The sequence below is a fragment of the Cavia porcellus genome, unplaced genomic scaffold, assembly GCF_034190915.1.
Source record: "Cavia porcellus strain 051 isolate PalLab524CR breed Dunkin Hartley unplaced genomic scaffold, mCavPor4.1 scaffold_16, whole genome shotgun sequence".
Lineage (NCBI taxonomy): Eukaryota > Metazoa > Chordata > Mammalia > Rodentia > Caviidae > Cavia > Cavia porcellus.
The window spans coordinates 7,221,665-7,238,959 of record NW_026947499.1 but is presented as its reverse complement, the minus strand read 5'-3'; the positions used below and the strand labels follow the sequence as shown (position 1 = coordinate 7,238,959).

General features: G+C 58.1%; 1 protein-coding gene across 12 annotated transcripts in view; it reads right to left on the bottom strand.

Moving 5' to 3' along the window:
* Window positions 1–17,295, bottom strand: part of Pitpnm2 (phosphatidylinositol transfer protein membrane associated 2) — a 128,994-nt gene that overhangs the window by 6,072 nt on the left and 105,627 nt on the right. For 7 of the 12 annotated variants that reach the window (XM_063225520.1, XM_063225525.1, XM_063225521.1 and 4 more), the window contains 14 exons: window positions 15,197–15,411; window positions 14,361–14,482; window positions 12,957–13,184; window positions 9,974–10,279; window positions 9,195–9,290; window positions 6,905–7,009; window positions 6,729–6,799; window positions 4,474–4,721; window positions 3,910–4,099; window positions 3,680–3,799; window positions 2,849–3,075; window positions 2,220–2,398; window positions 1,023–1,193; window positions 521–670 (listed from right to left, as the gene is read on the bottom strand). In XM_063225520.1, the coding sequence (XP_063081590.1) occupies window positions 521–670; window positions 1,023–1,193; window positions 2,220–2,398; window positions 2,849–3,075; window positions 3,680–3,799; window positions 3,910–4,099; window positions 4,474–4,721; window positions 6,729–6,799; window positions 6,905–7,009; window positions 9,195–9,290; window positions 9,974–10,279; window positions 12,957–13,184; window positions 14,361–14,482; window positions 15,197–15,411 (2,428 nt within the window). Of the gene's footprint in view, window positions 1–520; window positions 671–1,022; window positions 1,194–2,219; window positions 2,439–2,848; window positions 3,076–3,679; window positions 3,800–3,909; window positions 4,100–4,473; window positions 4,722–6,311; window positions 6,474–6,728; window positions 6,800–6,904; window positions 7,010–9,194; window positions 9,291–9,973; window positions 10,280–12,956; window positions 13,185–14,360; window positions 14,483–15,196; window positions 15,412–17,295 lie in introns of those variants that run through there. The other 5 variants (XM_063225524.1, XM_063225526.1, XR_010039607.1 and 2 more) reach the window with 4 other exon arrangements.

Sequence of the window (17,295 nt, the reverse complement as noted above, 5' to 3'; positions counted from 1 at the left end):
CTGTCCACCCTGGGTGTGAGGGCAGTGACAGTGGGGACGTTGGGTGGCTCCTAGGATGCCCCACACATGACAGGTGTCTGTCACCAAGGGCATCTGGGGACAAAGCCGTGCCAAGGACAGGACGGAGAAGGGAGAAGCAAGCAGCATGGAGGTACAGGGGGCTCGGCATCCTCAAGGAGGGAACCCCCAAATCCTGCCCCTGCTGGGGGAGCAGGGCTGCAGCGGGCTGAGACCTCCCCATCTCCTCTCTGCTCCTGCGAGCCGCGAGGAGAAAGGACAGCACTTGGGACTCTCACCATCAGCAGTGTGACCCTGGGTCAGCCCTGCTGTCTCTGGGCTGTTTCGGGTCCCCCCAGCCTCTGGCCTCAAGGTGCACAGAGGAGGCACAACTGGGCCTTCCTGCCTGTGCTTTGTCCCTGCCACTGAACTCCCAACTCCCAGTGGCCAAAGAGGGTGCAAAGGGAGGAGGCGCAGGACGGGGTGACAGCTAAGCAGACACCACCACGAGGGGGGTACACACACTCAGCACAGCCTGTGCTCTGGCGGGGCCCATCCTGCCCGGCGGGTGCAGGAACGGGGATGCTGGTCTCCAGGAAGCTGTCCCCGGGGGGCAGCGGGGCCGGGGGGCCTCCCTCCAGGACCAGCTCGGGGTTTCTCTGCATGGTCTCCACTGGAGGGGATGGGAAGAACAGAGAGGAGGAGAGCAGACACTCACATGGCTGCAGACACCACCACACAGACCGGGGCTTCTGGAGGACCAGGACTCACAAGACGCGGGACACGCTGGGGCTGGAGGTGCCACCACCCACATGCCCACTTGTGGTGCCCCCCATCCCTGGCCAGCCACCTGCTATGGGCCCCACAGTGCCCTGACTTCCTGAGGCCTCTCTCAGGACCTTAGCTTTGTGCTCAGTGGGCGGAGAATGTGTGCCTCTGTCAGTCCCTGGGGCAGCAGGGTGCAGCCTTGGTTAGGACAGGGCACCGCCCTCAGAGCCGTCCCCACCCGGTGCAGCGGTGCTCACCCAGCAGCGTGGAGGAGCCGTCCCCCAGCGGGTAGCGCTGGTATCGGGGGATGCTGAAGGGTGGCAGCGCGTGGAAGCGCCGCTCCAGCAGTGGCTCCAGACGCGAGGCGGAGGGGTCCGCGGGGTGGAAGAGGTTGTAGACTTGCTGGCAGGCCGGCCGCAGCTGGAAAACTGCGGGGAGTGGGGAGTTGCAGGGAGGGCACCTGCTTCTGCTGTGTGTCTCCATCAATTTGGGGTCGGTTTGGGTGGCTGCCCTTTTATTAGTCAAGACAATTTCTTTTCTTTTTCTGAGCTAGGGACGGAACACAGGACCCTGTGCGTGCTAGTCAAGGAAGCCACCCCCGAGCCACACCCCCAGCCCTGTTTATTTTTTATTTTTATTTTTTGATAACGAGATCGAACTCATGACCTTGAGCTTGCCCGGCAGGCGCTTGTGCCGCTGAGCTAAATCCCCGGCCCTATTTTTTATTTTGAGATAGGGTCCAAGTTGCCCAGGCTGGTCTCCAACTCAGAATACTCCTGCTTTAGCCTCCTGAATTGCTAGGATTTCAGGCATGTGCCCTGACCATACTTTCTGGACTTTGCTCTCTGCTTCCCGAAACACAAAAAATGTTGGAGTTTTCACATCAGCATGTGCCTTTCGCATGGGGGCAGGCTGTTCTGCCTGTGGCTGTCCCTAGATCCTGCACACATGTGCAGGACTGTGGTTCTGGGATGGTTCTGAAGCGAGGCTGGTGCCTCTGCCTTCCCAGTGGCTGGCTGCCCCTCCTGGCTGTGGGCCGCGGGCACCGGCTTGCCCCGTGGAGTGGGGTGCTGAGGTCAGGGCCTGCAGTTTTAGCCCAGCATGGAGGCTCACTGCTCATGCAGCTAAGCCTCTGTGGGCCTCAGTTTCCCCTTCGCAGTTTGAGAGGTGAGGGCAGCCGTGCAGACTGTGGGTAATCCGGAGCAAGCATAGGTGCCCACTCTCCCCTGTGGGAGAGGCCCTCTCATGGGGAGCCAGGCTCTGTCCCCACTGACACCTCTGCTGCCCCAGCCCCTGTGCTCCCCCGCCCTAGAGAGGGAGCCAGGCAGCTGCTGTCAGGATAGGGCCAGGGCCAGGGCCGAACACCAGCGCAGAAGAGGGCAGGGACGCTGGAAGGGCCCAGGCTGTGACCAGGGCCTTGTGGAGGGGGCTCAGGGACTCTGCAGGGCTCTCACCGTCCAGGGAGGGAATGACTGTTTTCCTCAAGGCCAGGACCAGCCCCAGCGGGCACCCGAAGAGGAAGAGGTCGGCGATCTCAAAGTCAAACCTGCCCAGGGCTGCGGCACCATCCAGCACAGGGGAGCTGCTCGAGCGGCGGGAGCTGGGCTCATTCCTCAGCACGCTGGCATGGAGGCTGTAGGGGGACGCCAGCGGTCACCTCGGCCCTTCCTGACCTTATGGGGGACAGGACAGGGCTGATGGCTCCTTGGGGTTTGACCCTGTGCTGTTCTGACAGTGCAGCTTCCCCACACCGGCTAGAGTATTTTTAGCAACAGCAGGCCACAGTGCTGTCACAGAGCCTGTCACCTTGGGGACTGGCATCATGCTGCCCATCACTTCTGCCCCTGAATCAGCCATGTCCGATGCCCACCTTCAGAGCAACTTGTTTCCTGTGGCTCCAGGTGACAGTGGTGCAAACCATGGCTGTGACAAGCAGGGGAGCCCCAAAGAAAACACCTGGCAGAGACCCCGAGACTTCGTGCTGAAGACGGGCATGTGGGTGGTGGAGGAGCTGCCCGGCCCCCAGTGTCTGCTGTGGCCCTGTCCCGTAGTACCTCCCTTGCCTGGGCCAGCCGAGCCTCACCTGGAGAGGAAGGCCTGGTGCTGCCGGATGGTGTCCAGCTCATAGGTGGACGAGTCGCTCCTCTTGCGAGGCAGCTGCCTCTTGGGGTCCTCAGGGCCGTCACTGTGCGGGATGTCAATGTTGCTGCGACTCAGGTGCCGGCTGCCTTCCAGGCTGGAGCCGCCACTGCCGGTGCCAGAGCCAGGAGCTGTGTTCACCAGGGTTCCCGGGGACAGCAGCTCAGCATCCTGCAATGGCCCAAGGAGGCTCAGGCCTGGGCGACCTGGCCCTGGCCACGTTTCAGCATCCAGGGAGCTGGCTCAGCCGCCTGAGCCAGGCCCCTGGCGCTGTCCCGCCACCACCCTGGACTGTGGCCATCTTCTCACTGCTGGCTGCTCTGCCCCAGAGACCTTGGTTCTCCCTCCTGGGAAGTGGAGGGAGCCCGAAGGTCACACCCCTAGGACCACAGCCTCCTGGGCCCCGCAAGGCCACGGCTCTCCCAGGCTCAGCTGTGCCACAGTGGTTCTCAGCCCCATGCAGCTGCCCTGCCATCTCTGGGCATCAGCACTGGAAACCTGTGCCCCCCTGTCCTTCCCCTAAGAGTTGTGGATTCCGAGAAACACTCCCCTGGCTATTTTGGGGTCTCTTCAGCCCCCCACTCCTCTCCCCCGCCCCTGTCGTGACCAGCCCTGGCGATGTCCTGTGCCTGGGCCATGGAGGCCTCAGGGTTCAGACATTTGCTTAGTGACTGGAAGAAACAGAGCCCGCAGCACAGTCTTGAGCAGCTGGCCTCGGGGCCTTTGCGGGGCACTGTCCTAGTGAAGACAGCAAAGGTTGGGCCCCAGCCGGTACCTGCACGCTGACCACGCTGCCCCGGCGGCTGCTGCTCTGGCTCTCGGACACCGGCTGGCTGCTGTAGCACAAGGCATCGAATGCCAGGACACCCCCGACACAGTCCCCGATCAGGCAGACCTGGAGGCAGGGGCCGGGGCCTGAGTGTCGGCCTGTTCCCTCGGGAGCTGCAGGCTGGGGCAGGGGGTCCCCGCCCTCTGGCCAGCCCACCCCCCAGGCCTGCCCCTCACCTGTCCATTGAAGGGCACGCCGTCCTGGGACCTGATGAAGTCCCCATAGGCCAGGTTGGCCCGCTGGATCACCGTGGCAACTGCCTCCTGGTACTGGGGCGAGGAGGTGGCCAGCAGTGGCAGGGCGGCCAGGGGAATGTGGTCCTGACTGCTGGACAGACAGCCCTCGTCGTGGCTGTAGGGGCTGAGGCTGGGGGCAAGGGCTGGGTTAGAAAGGACAGGCGCCTCTGCTCGGTCCTCCCTCGCCTGGGCAGCAGGGCAGACAGCTGCCTGCCCCAAGGACTCAGGGAGGGTGACGTTCTCAGGCCAGGCACTAAGTAAGGTGGTGGGGGCCCAGGGTCACTGAGCAGACCTGAGGCCCACAGTGTCCCCTAACCAGAACTGGAAACAGCCTCCACCTGTGGCCCCCACCCCTACCCGGTGCCTAAGCTCAGTCCGTTTGCAGAGGGGTTGAGTGGCACAGCAGGACACCTGGACAGAAGCCCTGACACTGGGGACACTTGTGTGCGGGGAGGGAGGGGGCCAGTGTGCTGTTCCCCCTCCCCACAGGCAAATGCCACTCACTTGGAGACAAGGGCGAAGGCGTCGGCGCAGACGGGCGGGCAGGGCACCAGGCGGACAGCGAGGTGGCCCAGGGCGCTGGGGTAGTGCACGCGCATGACGGTGTCGAACACATTGGCGATGGTATTGGCGTCGCCCTGCTTGGAACTGGGGTCACTGGCGCCTGTGTCCAGAATGGTGCCTCCGTGCAGCACCAGCAGCAGCACGTGGATCGTGGAGGGCGGCACAGCCAGTGGCTGGCTGGCCTCGTCCTGCGTGGGTGGGGCGGGTGTCAGCTCTTTGCCAGGCTCCCACAACCCCTGCGAGGCTGTCTCAGTCCAGTTACTCCCCAAGAGTCACCCAGCCCAGGGGCCAGGGGTTCTGTGCCTCTGCCTCTCTCTCAGAGCCTGGCGGAGCAGGGAGGTCTGATCAGGAAACAGAGGCCTCGATGTGGGATCCGAGCCTGCAAAAGCACGGAGCCCGCTTCCTTCAGGGGCCTGGCAGCAGCTTCTGTTTATGCTCAGGTTTAGCCTGGCCCGGCCTCTGTGGCCTGCTTCCCAATGGGTTGGTCTTGGGCCAAGCTGTCAGGGCCACCTCAGGCTCAGAGTTACAGGGTCACTTAGGAGTAGCTGTGGTCAGGGGAGCACCTGAGCTCTCCTCCCCCTACCTACAGCCTTCGATGCTGTCCCCCAGGCCTCTGGGCCTGCCATTCTTGGAATCTCTCCAAGACCAAAGTCCCCAAGAGCACAGACACAGAGGCAGAGCCAGGGCCCAGCACCTGCCATCAGAACAGGCCGCTCATGAGGTCAAGATGAGACCTTGGACTGCACACCATGCCCTGGGGCCCAGCGCTGCAACTGTGGGAGATGTGGTAGTGGGCTGGGGCCAGGTCTGGGCGCTGGTCTAATGTCACATGTTGAGCCAGAGCCCCTAGGACGCTCAGCACTCTCCTGCCAGCTGGTTGTGTCCCTATGCACAGTGGCCTCCCTCTGCCTCATCCCCGGCTTTCAGAGTGTGGTGGGGTTGCTGCTCCGCCCTGTCATGCCCGGCGGTGTGCTGGAGGGATGGGAAGGGGCCATGGGGAGGCCCCAGGGCTCCCTTTCTACCCCGCTCCCCAGCAGGGGGAATAGTCAGACAGCCTTGTGAGATTCCCTGGATAGCATGGTAAACGGCCATGGAACAAAGGCCCTGTCCTCCGGATAGGAGGTGGAGGCCAGTAGTCCTTGTCACCTGGAGATAGCAATGCTGTGGGGCCTGAGAATTCTACATGTGCCTGTGTGGCTGGGCCCCTGGGGACCCCCAAAATACAACCTCTTCACACTTGGCCTGAGACAGGAACCTCTGTCCTGCACCTTGGGGATAGCAGCGTCCACACGGGTCATGGGTGGCTCTGGAGAGCCAGGACTTTCCCCCCTTTGGTGTCCCCACAAAACCATCCTCTTTTCATGAGGTAAGGTCTGGTATGGGGGCCAATGCAGCAGAGGTACCCCGGAGCTAGTGTTGGGCTCAGAAGGCACACCTTGAGGCACTGCCGACCAGCGCTGCGTGCACTGTGGGGTAGGGGCAGCTGGAATCACACCCCACCCATCACCCTGTCTACAATAGCTCCTTTGACCTCAGACCTCAAATAGAAAATCCAGGAGGAGGAGAGGTGTGGATGCTCCCTCAACCCGACCCCCCAGGGGAACGCAGGTCCCACAGCAATGCCGCCTCCACCTCAGGAAGCCTGGGACGGAGCTGAGCGGACCGTGGTGTGGAACAGTGCAGCTGGCCTGGCCCCTGTCCCGTGCAAACACCTCAGAGTACTGTGGGCAGCGGAGGGTGCGAAAGCTCGGGCAAAGAACCCCGAAGCGGACACAGGCTCCACAAAGACAGCTTTATTGGCCCTGCCTGACCCCCGTGGGGCTGCCTTGCAGGCCACGGCCACATCACGTCTGCCTAGACGGCTCCTGCTTCCTCCCCTTCCTTCCTTTCCTCTTCAGCCACAGCAGGGCCGGCCACAAGGTGAAGAGCTCACTTTTGGCCTGGAATTTACAAGCGTCGAATTTTACTTCCCCACAGTGGAGCTTGCTCGAGGCCTTCCTTGGGGCTGCCTGCCATCTCTAGCCCCAGGGACCCCACAGGGAGGGCGGCACAGCAAGGACAGGAGGCCCAGGCCTCTTTCTTTGGGCGTCGCCCTAGCCAAGCATCAGCACAAGGCCGCGGTGGACAGTTTGGGGCCCGTCCCTTGGAGCTCCGTGCCCTCCCCGGCACAGCCCTGTGCCCAGCACTGAACCCACCTCGATGATGTTCAGCTGCTCCACGCTGGAGGCCACCCTGAACTCGGGGCCACTCGGCCGGTACAGACTGTCTGCAAGGAGAAGCAATGCTGTGAATTGGTGCCGCTGGGGAGCACCAAAGGGGAGGCTCCCCAAGCCCCAGAGCACTGGGTGCCATGCAGCCCTGGGGTACTTACCCTGTGTGTCCTCCAGCTCTGGGCTCTCCATTTTGTCCATGAGGTCGTTGGAGTTCCACTTGGTGATGTCCTTGGGGAACATGTCCTCAGAGTCAGACAGGTCCTCTGGGGAGGACAGGGACCTCAGCAGGATGTGGGGGCCACGGAGAAGCCCCTGCTCCTTGGGCCTACACACCCCTCTCTCTCTCCTTGCTTCACAGATGGCCATGTGCCACGGCCTTTGTTTTTAAATTGTGGTAACAAACTGGATGCTGGGACTGTCCTAAAGTGGCCATCAGATCTTCACAATGCTGTGCTAGGTCACCGATGTCCAGGTCCACCACACTCCTACGACTCTAAGCCATCTGTCCTCAGCCCTGCCTCCTGGCCCCGGTCAGCCACCTGCTTCCTTTCTCTGGGCCTCTGCCTGTTTTGGGTATTTCTCGGTGAGATTTTTTCTGTATTTTGAGACAGGGTCTTGCCATGCAGGTTCAGGCTGGCTTTGACCTCACTTTGTAGCCCAGGTTGGCCTTAAACTTGCAACAATTCTCCTGCCTCATCTTCCCAGTGCTGGGATTACACGCATGTGCCATCATACCCAGCTGGCTTGGGTGTTTTTTTTTTTGTCTTTTTGAGACAAGGTTTTACTATGCAGTTCAGGCTGCCTTGAACTCACTTTGTAGCCCAGGCTGGTCTTGAACTCACAAGGATCCTCCTGCCTCAGCCTCCCGAGTGCTGGGATTACAGGCGTGTGCCACCACGCCCGGCTTGGGTTAGGTATTTCTTATCAACACAAATCTGCCAGGCATGGTGTACATGCCTATCCAGCACTGAGGAGGCCGAGGCTGGAGGATCCCTGTGAGTTCAGGGCAGCCTGAACTACATAGCAAGAAAAAAAGAAACAAAAAGAAACCAGTACTTGGTCTTTAATGACTGGCTTTCTTCACGTAGGGTCATGTTTTCAAGCTTTATCCACATTATACAGTATGTCAGTGCTCTTTTATTTATTAGCTTATACAGTATGCACACATGCACACACATATATTTTATAATAATAAATTAATACATATACACACTTTCTTCTCAGTCCTGGGGACTGAACCCAAGGCCTCTCCACTGCGCTACAGCCCTGGCCCATTTTAGATATGTATTTATGTCCTGAGGCAGGATCTCACTAAACTGCTCAGGATGGGCTTGAACTGGCCTCAGCCCCCAGGGCACCCACCACCCCTGAGCGGATCTCTTTAGCTTCTGCTGAGTGCACCTCGGTGAGGAGTGCTGCCCCAGACCCTTGTTCCTGGTGTTCTGGACCGCCCAGTAGGGTGAGGCCGCTGCCCCGCTCAGTCTCCGCTTGCCCTCCTCTCCCGGCAGGACGGGTGCCTGGGCCTGCTGCCCCACTGCTGTCCGGTCTCTCTCTTGATGTTTTCTGCAGTAGATGAGCACTTTCCTCTTGTGGGGACGAGGAGCAGGCCTCCCTTCCCTGCCCTCCGCAAGGTCCCTGCTGCATAGCTCCCTGGTGGTCTGGAGTCACCTGGCCCCAGGGAAAATCAGGCATCTCCCTTGCGTCTGTGTGTGGACTCCCCCAGCTTCTTCCCTTGTGGCTGCTCTGTCCTTCCAAGCTTGGTGGCAGCAAGGAGCTCCACTGTGCCAGCCCCTCCCTCTCACCGTGCACAGGTGGTGACTAGGCCCTACTTCTGGCAGCCTGCAGAAGGGACCTGCCCACCGTGCTGCGCCTGGACCCGGTCCCTCCTGGTGTCCCCAGCACAGGGGAGGTGATGGCTGTGGTGCATTGACTGGCCTTATTTTGGGAGTAGTGGGAAATGGGCACTCAAAGATTTCTGCTGATTGTATTTTTTTTTTTTTTGGTACTGGGGATCAAACTCATGACCTCGTGCTTGCCAGGCAGGCGCTTGTGCCATTGAGCTAAATCCCCAGTCCTGCTTACTGCATTTTCTCAAGTGCCGACATTAAACACACAATCTAGTTTGCATTTGCTATATTAATCAAGCAACTGACACGTGTACAAAAGAAAGGAAGCCAAGAAATTCAGAACACTGTGAATTCGATTCCTCATGGAAATAAATTCACATATGGAAAAACAATTCTTCTTGGGGGGGATTTAAGCAAGCACCTGTCTGGCCTGCAGCACCTTCTGACTTCTGGTTAGGATGACCACAGACCCAGGCTTGAGGTGACCAGCCTGAGTGATACGTTCTCCTCCTCTGTGTGCCAGCCCCATGCCCCACGCTGTCCCCTGGCCCCGCCCAGTACAGGCTGCCTTTCCCCAGCTGCTGTGGGGCCTGCTGCCTACCATGGGCATCGAAGAATTCATCGTCCGAGCTCTCATCAGAGTCCCTGGCAATGCTCTGCATCCTCCACTCCGAGATGCTGTGGCGGGAAGGACTGGCTGGAAGGCAAAAGCCCAGACTGATGGCCTGCCGGCGGGTAAGGCCCAGCACTGCTCAACTGGCCTTGGTGGCAGGGGGCAATGGGCAGCCTCAGAGCTCCTCAGCCACTGGGAGCTGGGAGGCTTGGCCAGAGACCATGGGGCCGTGGGGTGGGTGGGGTGCCGGGTTCATCTCTGCAGAAGCTCATGGCTCCTTCTAGAGCGTCCCTCCTGCTGCCGCCTACCCGACCCAGGGCAGTCGTGCTGGGGGCTGGGGGTAGGAGGGCACAAGGCTGGGACGTGAGCTTAGAGGATCTGGGTTCCGAGCACCAGTGAGTCCCTTCAGCTCTGCCACAGCAGAGTCACAGCAGGTTGCGGGGCAGACGAAAAGATGAGTGCCCGGGCAGCACCTCCCACGGCTGCACCCTGGAGTCCTGCTTCACCCCCTGGCTTAGGACCTGATGCCTGGCAGGCGGCATCGGGCCACCTCGGGGTCAGGGATCTCCCCTGGGCCCTGCAAGTGAGTCTGGGGGGCCACTGAGTAGGGGTCTGGGCTTAACCTGGCATAGCTAGAGAAGAGGGCCCCGCACCCCACAGGCTCAGCTCAGTGTTGCCCACGGGGAAGAGGCATCCACAGAGGGCCAGGGCCCAGCGCACAGGGGCCACCTGGAGAAAGGGGGGAGCAGACCCTGGCTGGAGCTCACCTCCCCGCTTGGACGACCGAGAGGACTTGGAGGATGTGGACCACTGCTTCTTCAACCCCCGCCCCACCAGGGGCTCCCCATTGCTGCTGCTGGGCTCAGGGGGTGGCCCCGATGCCTGGTCTTGGTCGGCTATGTCCTTTGTGAGCTCCGCGCCTGCCTCGTCCTCACTGAACTGGGCCATCTTGCGGGACAACATGAGCTGCGCCTCCCTCTCGAGCTCCCGGATATTCTCCATGCTTAGCCCGTGCCATTCGTCCTGCCAGCACCAGGCCTGCCGGTGGGCCCGCACCATCACCCGCCGCAGGCCTGCAGACAGGAGGAGACTGGGCTCAGCTTCCAGCCTGGGGTGGCCGTGCCTCAGTTTTCCTGTGGTGAGGCTGGGGACTGATGCCTAGACTTTCTCTCCAGTGAGAGGGGTGGGACCTCCTAGGTGATGTGCCTGGCCAGATGCATAAGACATCCCAAGAATCTTGGGGTCTGGTCTACTATTCCTGTTCTAACCCATGGAAAATCAAATTCACGTTCATAATGACTTGGTTTTCTTTCTCTTTTTTTAGGTACCAGGGATCAAACTCATAACCTCATGCTTGCCAGGCAGGCACTTACACCACTAAGCTAAATCCCCAGCCCCTGTGGTCTTTTTTCTTTAAAAATGCTTTTAACAAAAAATAGTACACAAAAAAACAAATGAAAACAAAACAAACAAACAAAAAAGAAAATAGTACACAGATGATATAGTGCCTAGGCATGGTGGCATACAAGTGTTACCCTACTCCTCTGGGAGACTAAGGCAGGAGAAGCTTGAGCCCAGCCTGGAGAACTTACCAACTTACCAACTATCTCAAAATTTAAAAACAAATTAATATGAAAATGGCTAAAGATGTAGCTCAGTGCAAAAGCCCTGGGTTCAATCTCCAGTACCAACAAAATGAAACCCAGCAAAAACCACCAAACAAAGAAGGAGAAAAGAATAGAATGTTATACATCTTGAGTAAGATGAAGTAGGACTTTGTAAAGAAGAGCAAAGAGACTCCAGAGACAGACAGCAGCTTCAGGTGGCATTGCCAGGGCAGGAGAGGGGTGACGCAGAGGGAACAGAGGCCCTGGGTGGTGACCCTCCGAAGGTGAGACAGGAGGGGCAGAGGAGCTGCGGTGGCCCCTTGATACCGCCTGCCTGCCTGCCTGCCTGCCATGGACCTTTTCTCCTCCACAGTGCTGCCTTGCCTTGATCCAACCAAGTAGGTACCGCAATCTCCACAAACTGCGAGCTAAATAAACCTTCCTCCCTTAACTTTGGGGGTTGGGTATTATCTCTTAGCAATGAGCAAAGCACTAAGACGATGTATTTTCCACACTATCCGTTGGAGAGGTTGGGCTGGCGTAGAAGCTTACACATGTCACGCTGTGTATTTTTCTGCCGCTCTCTTCTCTTGCTGAGTTTTAATTCATCTACACTCCGGTGGGACTCTAGAGCATCGAGTCTGCTGCTGCCTGGATTCACGTTTAGAGCACCACATTTATTGATTTCTTGTCCTGCCAGTGTCCCTGTCCAAGCCCTGGGTGGCCTGCCTGCGGGCCTCATGGGGTTGCTCCAAGCTGTACAGGAAAAAGCTGCTTTTTGGGTGCTGGAAGGGCTGGGACACAGCAGCCACGCATTTGAGGTCAGGCAGCCACGGGGACACCCAAGACCTGTGCCAACCCCTGGGATGTGACCTTGGGCCGTGACCTGCTTTGGTTCTGCATCCTGTGGTCTCATCCTACACCAGCCCCGTAAGTCTGCAGTTAGTACACCCATTTCTCAGCTGAGGGCAGCGAGGCTCGGCACAGAGGAGCACAGCTGCCTCATGGCAGATCCACAAGTGGACCATCCTCCTTCCTGAGGGCAGAGCTGTCTCAGTGGCTGGGGGCCTTTGCAGTCTGGAAGGATCTGAGCCCAGGTACCATTGCTTCCTGGGGATTTATGGGGTCTTTACTGGGCTGACCCCAGAGAAGCGGCCACACTCAAATTCCTGGAGGTGCAGGGAGGGCAGGCCCTGGCCAGTCCACTCATATATTCTCTTGTCCTTTCGTCCCCTGGGGGGTGGGGACATCTACTCCTGTCTTAAAAAGTGCAGACAACACCCAGGAGGGTGATGGCCAGGCTGGAAGCAGGTCTGACTGACAATCGGGCTGCCTCCAGGGCGCCATCCTGCCTGCCCCGGATCTCAGAGGTGGGTACGTGGGTCCCAGCGTGTGAGCTCTAGGGAATGGGGAGGCTGTTTAGGACAATCTCCGCTCTGCAGGGTCAGACAGAGTGTCTGGGATGGGACATCTTCCTCCCCCTCCTGGCACCTCCCACCCCTGGCTCATGGCCACAGCAAGGGAGCTGTGGACGATGTGACCGAGATGCTGCCTTGGGGTAGAGCTGGTGATGCTGTCACACACCCTCAAGACCCTGCCACATCACATTTTATCAACCCTTCACTCTCGGGCTCAGCTGTACATGAGGACCCTTCCCTTGGGGACGGACAGACTGACACTGCTGGTGTGGAGGATGTCTGTTCCAGTTTGCACCCAGGCCTGTCTGTTTCCTCTATAAGCAACCTGCCACCACCTACCCTCCTGGGTCATCTGGAGGTAACAGTGGAGAAGCCTGGGATCTACAGAGTGACTCTGCTCCACCGTGATGCCTGAGACCAGCTGTGTCTGACCTCTGCCCGGGGGTCAGGGCTCCAGGCCGGAGGTGGCGCCCCCAACTACCTTCTTGGCAGATACGAGGGATGCTACAGTGCCTGAGCCTCTCTCCACCTCTCTGCCTAGCAGTGGAGGCAGAGCTGCAGCTGCAGTGTGCAGCCTGGGCCTCCTAGGGGAGAGCAAAGAAAGGGCTGCCATCCCCAGGGTCTGCCCGCCAGAGTGGGCCAAGATAAACCGGGGAGCGGGCTGGCTCGGGGTCCCCTCTCAGAAACCAAAGGGAAGCACGGGGAGGAAAGGCAGGCGCACGCACCAGTGTCGTGGATGAAGCGCTCGATCTTGGACTGCATGCCCCAGTAGCGGAACTCCACCTTGCACAGCTTGTAGGCACACATGACGGGCAGGAGCCGCCTCTTGTACTCCTCGATCCAGTTGTCGGACAGGGGCCCCCGGTGGGTCTTGATGGACTGGAACAGTCGGGGGTCCTCTTCTGTCTTATACTCGTGGGGGGGCACAGGATCCTTGACGATGTCGATAATGTCTGCAGGGAGGCCCTGTGAGTGGCCACGTCTGCCAACCTCCTCCTCACCCCTCCCAAGTGCCCCCGAGTCCTCGCAGGGCTCAGGGCAGTACCATGTGGACAGGATAGTGCTGGGGAGTGAGGTGGCTCCCTGGGCAGGGGCCCAAACTATTCCAAGTCAGCTCCCGGTCTGGGCACAGTCCAGAGCTTGGCAAGCTGGTGAGGGAGGGCAGGAGACGCTGGGGAGGTGAGGTGTTGGAAGGTGGGTGGGGCTGGGTCGGAAAAGTGTCCCAGGAGAGGTGGTGTTTCAGCTGCAGGAGAAGAACTGGTGCTGGACAGAGGGGGTCTCCTGGGAAGCACCAGGCGTCCACATGGGGAGGTGGTAGCTGCAGTGACAGGGATGCAGCCAGACATGCTGGATGCTGCCTATGAAACTAGTGCTGGGGACCTGGGCACAGGACTCATGCTGGGAGAGCCTTGCAGGCTGATCTGCTTGCAAACCCGTCCCGGGCAGCGGAGACTGGAAAGCTGTGTGCACGCTGAGGTTTTGTTTGACTGGCGTAAGTTTAGTTACCTAGATTTTTAATCAGCTGCCAACATTTAGGAATTGGAAGATTTTGATGCTGAACTTAGTACGGACTCCCGATCAGCACAGCGCACTGCAGCCCAGAACTCCTGGACTCAAAGCGATCCTCCCACCTCAGCCTCCCGAGTAGCTGGGGCTGAGTAGCTGGGAAGATTTCACATGAAAATCTTGGTTTTCAGGTTTCCTTCAAAAAGAGTTGACAAGCTGGTGGTGTATGCCTGCAATCCCAACACTTGGGAGGCAGAGGCAGGAGGATCGCAAGTTTGAGGCCAGCCTCAGCAATTTAGTAAGACTTTGTCTCAAAAAGTAAAATAAAATAAATAAGAGGGCTGGGATGTCTCAGAGGTGCTCCTGGGTTTGATTAATTCCCAGTTCCAAAGTTAAAAAAGGACTGAACAGATGGGGTCTGCTTCTGCTCAGCAGCACGAGCTAGCAGGGTGGGAAGTGGAGGCCACCACCATCGGGGACACAGGCCTATTCTCAGGGGAGGCTGTCAGCTAGAGAAGCCTCCTGAGAGCACATGACCCAGCACACATGTGCAGCTCTGAGGGATGGGCTCCTGTGAGACATACTTCAGGAGATGGGATGGGCAGAGGACGCTGCCCGCTCACCTGTTGTCAGCTGGCTCTTCTCCACGGGAGACAGGCTGAACACATCGGGGCTGTCCCCGGCATCGGTTTTATAAAAGGTTTCGATGTCGATGGAGAACTTCTCCACAAAAGGGCAGGTGAACCTAAGGGAAGAGGAGCACCTGTCAGGACTGCAGCCTGGCTGGCAGAAGCCCCAGGGTGGGAGTGAAGTGGGGTGGCTGAGACCCAAGGAGCCATCAACCCCTGACCATCACGCTGTCCCGAGAACAGCCGGGCCAGAGTGGGGAAGGGCAGTGTGAGGAGGAGAGATGGGGTTCCAAGCTCCCAGGTGGCCTCTAGATGAGTGCTCTGTGGATCCTCCGGCAAGCTCTTGATGCTCCTCAGTGTGGGGGACCCTGTCTGCTCAGGGAGAAGGTGGCTGGATGGGGACAGCCACTGTCCATCAACTCTTTACTTGGGGGCACCAAGTAAAGATCCCTTGCTGGTGGGGGTAAGCCCAAGGAGAGCCCTGCCCACTGTGGGATGTAATGAAGAGTACTCATAGCAGCTGAAGGTCTTGGAGGAGAAGGGGCCCTCCGAGTCACCAGTTCCCATTTCTTCTCAGCAGGGTGATTGTCCCGGGATGCTCAGGGGACCCTAAAATGAGTTTGGACCTGAACCTTCCCGGATGAGGAGTCTCCAACAGCCCTGGCTTGATGCCACTGAGTCTGGGAGACATCCTTCCTTCTCCTGTGTGTGACTACCTGAACCTTCAGGGCACCCACATGGCAGTCTGGTATCCTGGGGGTGCAGTGACTGAGCCCCTGGATCAATGCCACCGGGCTTCTGCCCATAGGTGGCACACTGTGGGGACGCACCTGGTTCGGGTGTAGGGGTAGGCATTCCAGGACTCCTCCACCACTCGCAGGGCTGCCTTGGGCAGGATGGAGCGGAACCAGCCAGGGATGTGCATGCCCACGTGGTACACTTTGTGTGTGTACTGCCCGGAGCCACCCGGCCCATCCGTGTAGGGCCGGTTTTCCAGGATCTCCACACCGCTGCCCTCACCGTAGGTCTCGTTGCGGCTCTTCTTCTGTGGGGACAAAAGCACCAGAGACGCGTGTGTGGGCAGTGCACCACGCAAGGGGGCGCTCAGGAGACAGAGTCCAGTTGTGGAACGAGGAGAGGGACTTTTAGGCTCTGGTGCCTTTTCACAGTTCCCCAAATCTAGATCCAAGCTCCAGGTGCCTCGGTTCCTTCCTGAGCACTCTCCTGCCCGCTGAGCCATCTATCTGACTCCTTCCTGTCCCAGGACGGGAAGTTTCCCGAGGTCAGGAACAAGCAAGGATGCGGTAGAGTACTGAACAGGCTGGCAAGAAAAAGAAGAGGCATCCACGTTGGAAAGAAGTAAAACGACCTCAGTGTGCTGACGGCAAAACCTTCATACAGAAAGCCCTAAATGATGTCCAAACCTGTTAGACCTAACAAAGGAATTCAGCAGAACTGCAGGATGCAAAATGGGCATACAAAAAGGAACACAAAAAAGGAATTTTTAAGGCTAACCTGAACTGCACAGTGAACCCTGTCTTAGAAGGACAAAAAAAAAAAAAAAGACATTTTAAAAAACCAATTGCACTGGGGATTTAGCTCAGTGGCATAAATGCCTGCCCAGCAAGCATGAGATCATGAGTTTGATTCTCAGTACCAAAACAACAACAACCAACTGCTTTTATAACAGGAGCTGAAAGAATAAATACTTAGAAATAAATTTAGCGGGGCTGGGGGTTTAGCTCAGCAGCATAAGCACCTGCCTTGCAAGCAGGCGGTTGTGAGTTCGATCCCCGGTACCGATAAAAATGAAAAAGACAAAAAAAAAAAAAAAAAAAAAAAAAGAAATAAATTTAGCTAAATAAAAAACTTGTGCACTAATAAGATTAAGAGTCTAGACATAAGCCATATATCACCATCATTTATCATCATTATTATTATCACTATGCCTTAATGAGACCCTGGCTCAAAAATAAAAACAAAGAGCTGGGCGCCCAGTGTGGTGGTGCATGCCTATATCCCAGTCCTTGGGAGGCTGAGGCAGGAGAATCACCATGAGTTCAAGGCCAGCCTGAATTACATAGCAAGATGCTGTCTCAAAACCAACGAAACAAATAAAATGAAAAAAATAAAAGGATGGGATGTAACTCAATACGAAGGTCCTGGATTCAGTCCCCACTACTACAGCAAAAAAAAAAGAGAAGTTCAACATCACTACCAATCCCTCGGAAAATGCAAACCCAAACCACAGGGACTGCACTCATGTTCAGGGCGCCTGCACACATACATGAGCACATGCAATCTCATGCCAGCTCCCAGGCCCACATTTGAGGCCTGTGAAATCTGGGTCCATGCCACTTGGGGTTAGGTGTGCGGGCTACAGGCCAGGAAGCTCTCCTTTCAGGACTGTGTTCATCCAGGAGCCTGCTGGGGCTGGCAGGCATCCATCTCTAGGCCTGCTGCTGTGTGCGTAGCTTGTCACTTGCCGGGAGCTTGCCGAAGCAGGTGTGATGAAGAGCCAGCTTTCTGTGTATGTAACACTGAACATGACGGGAGAGTGAGGATGAAACGGTCAGAGGTCTCCAGGCTCCTCCTGGGCAGAAGGCCAGGCTGCTGCAGACCCCACTCCATGCCACACTCCAGTGGGAAGCTCTGCCTCGCCCCTTAGAAGCCAGCTCCCACCTGCTAGCAGGGCCTCTCTCCCTTGGGAGTCACTGGGCTCCAGTTCTGTCCCAGCCTTGGGTGGGCAGAGTGTCCTTGGGGTTCCGAGCCCAGAAGTCTCTGAGTTTGCTTCCTTCATGCAGGCAGTGAGGAGTTGGTCTGGACAGTCCTGCATTCCTGACGCTCAGGAAATGCTGGGACAGTGCAGGAACCAGGCCACCTGCTCCTCTGCCTGGCCTGGCTTTCCCCCACAGATCAGCCCCTGAGC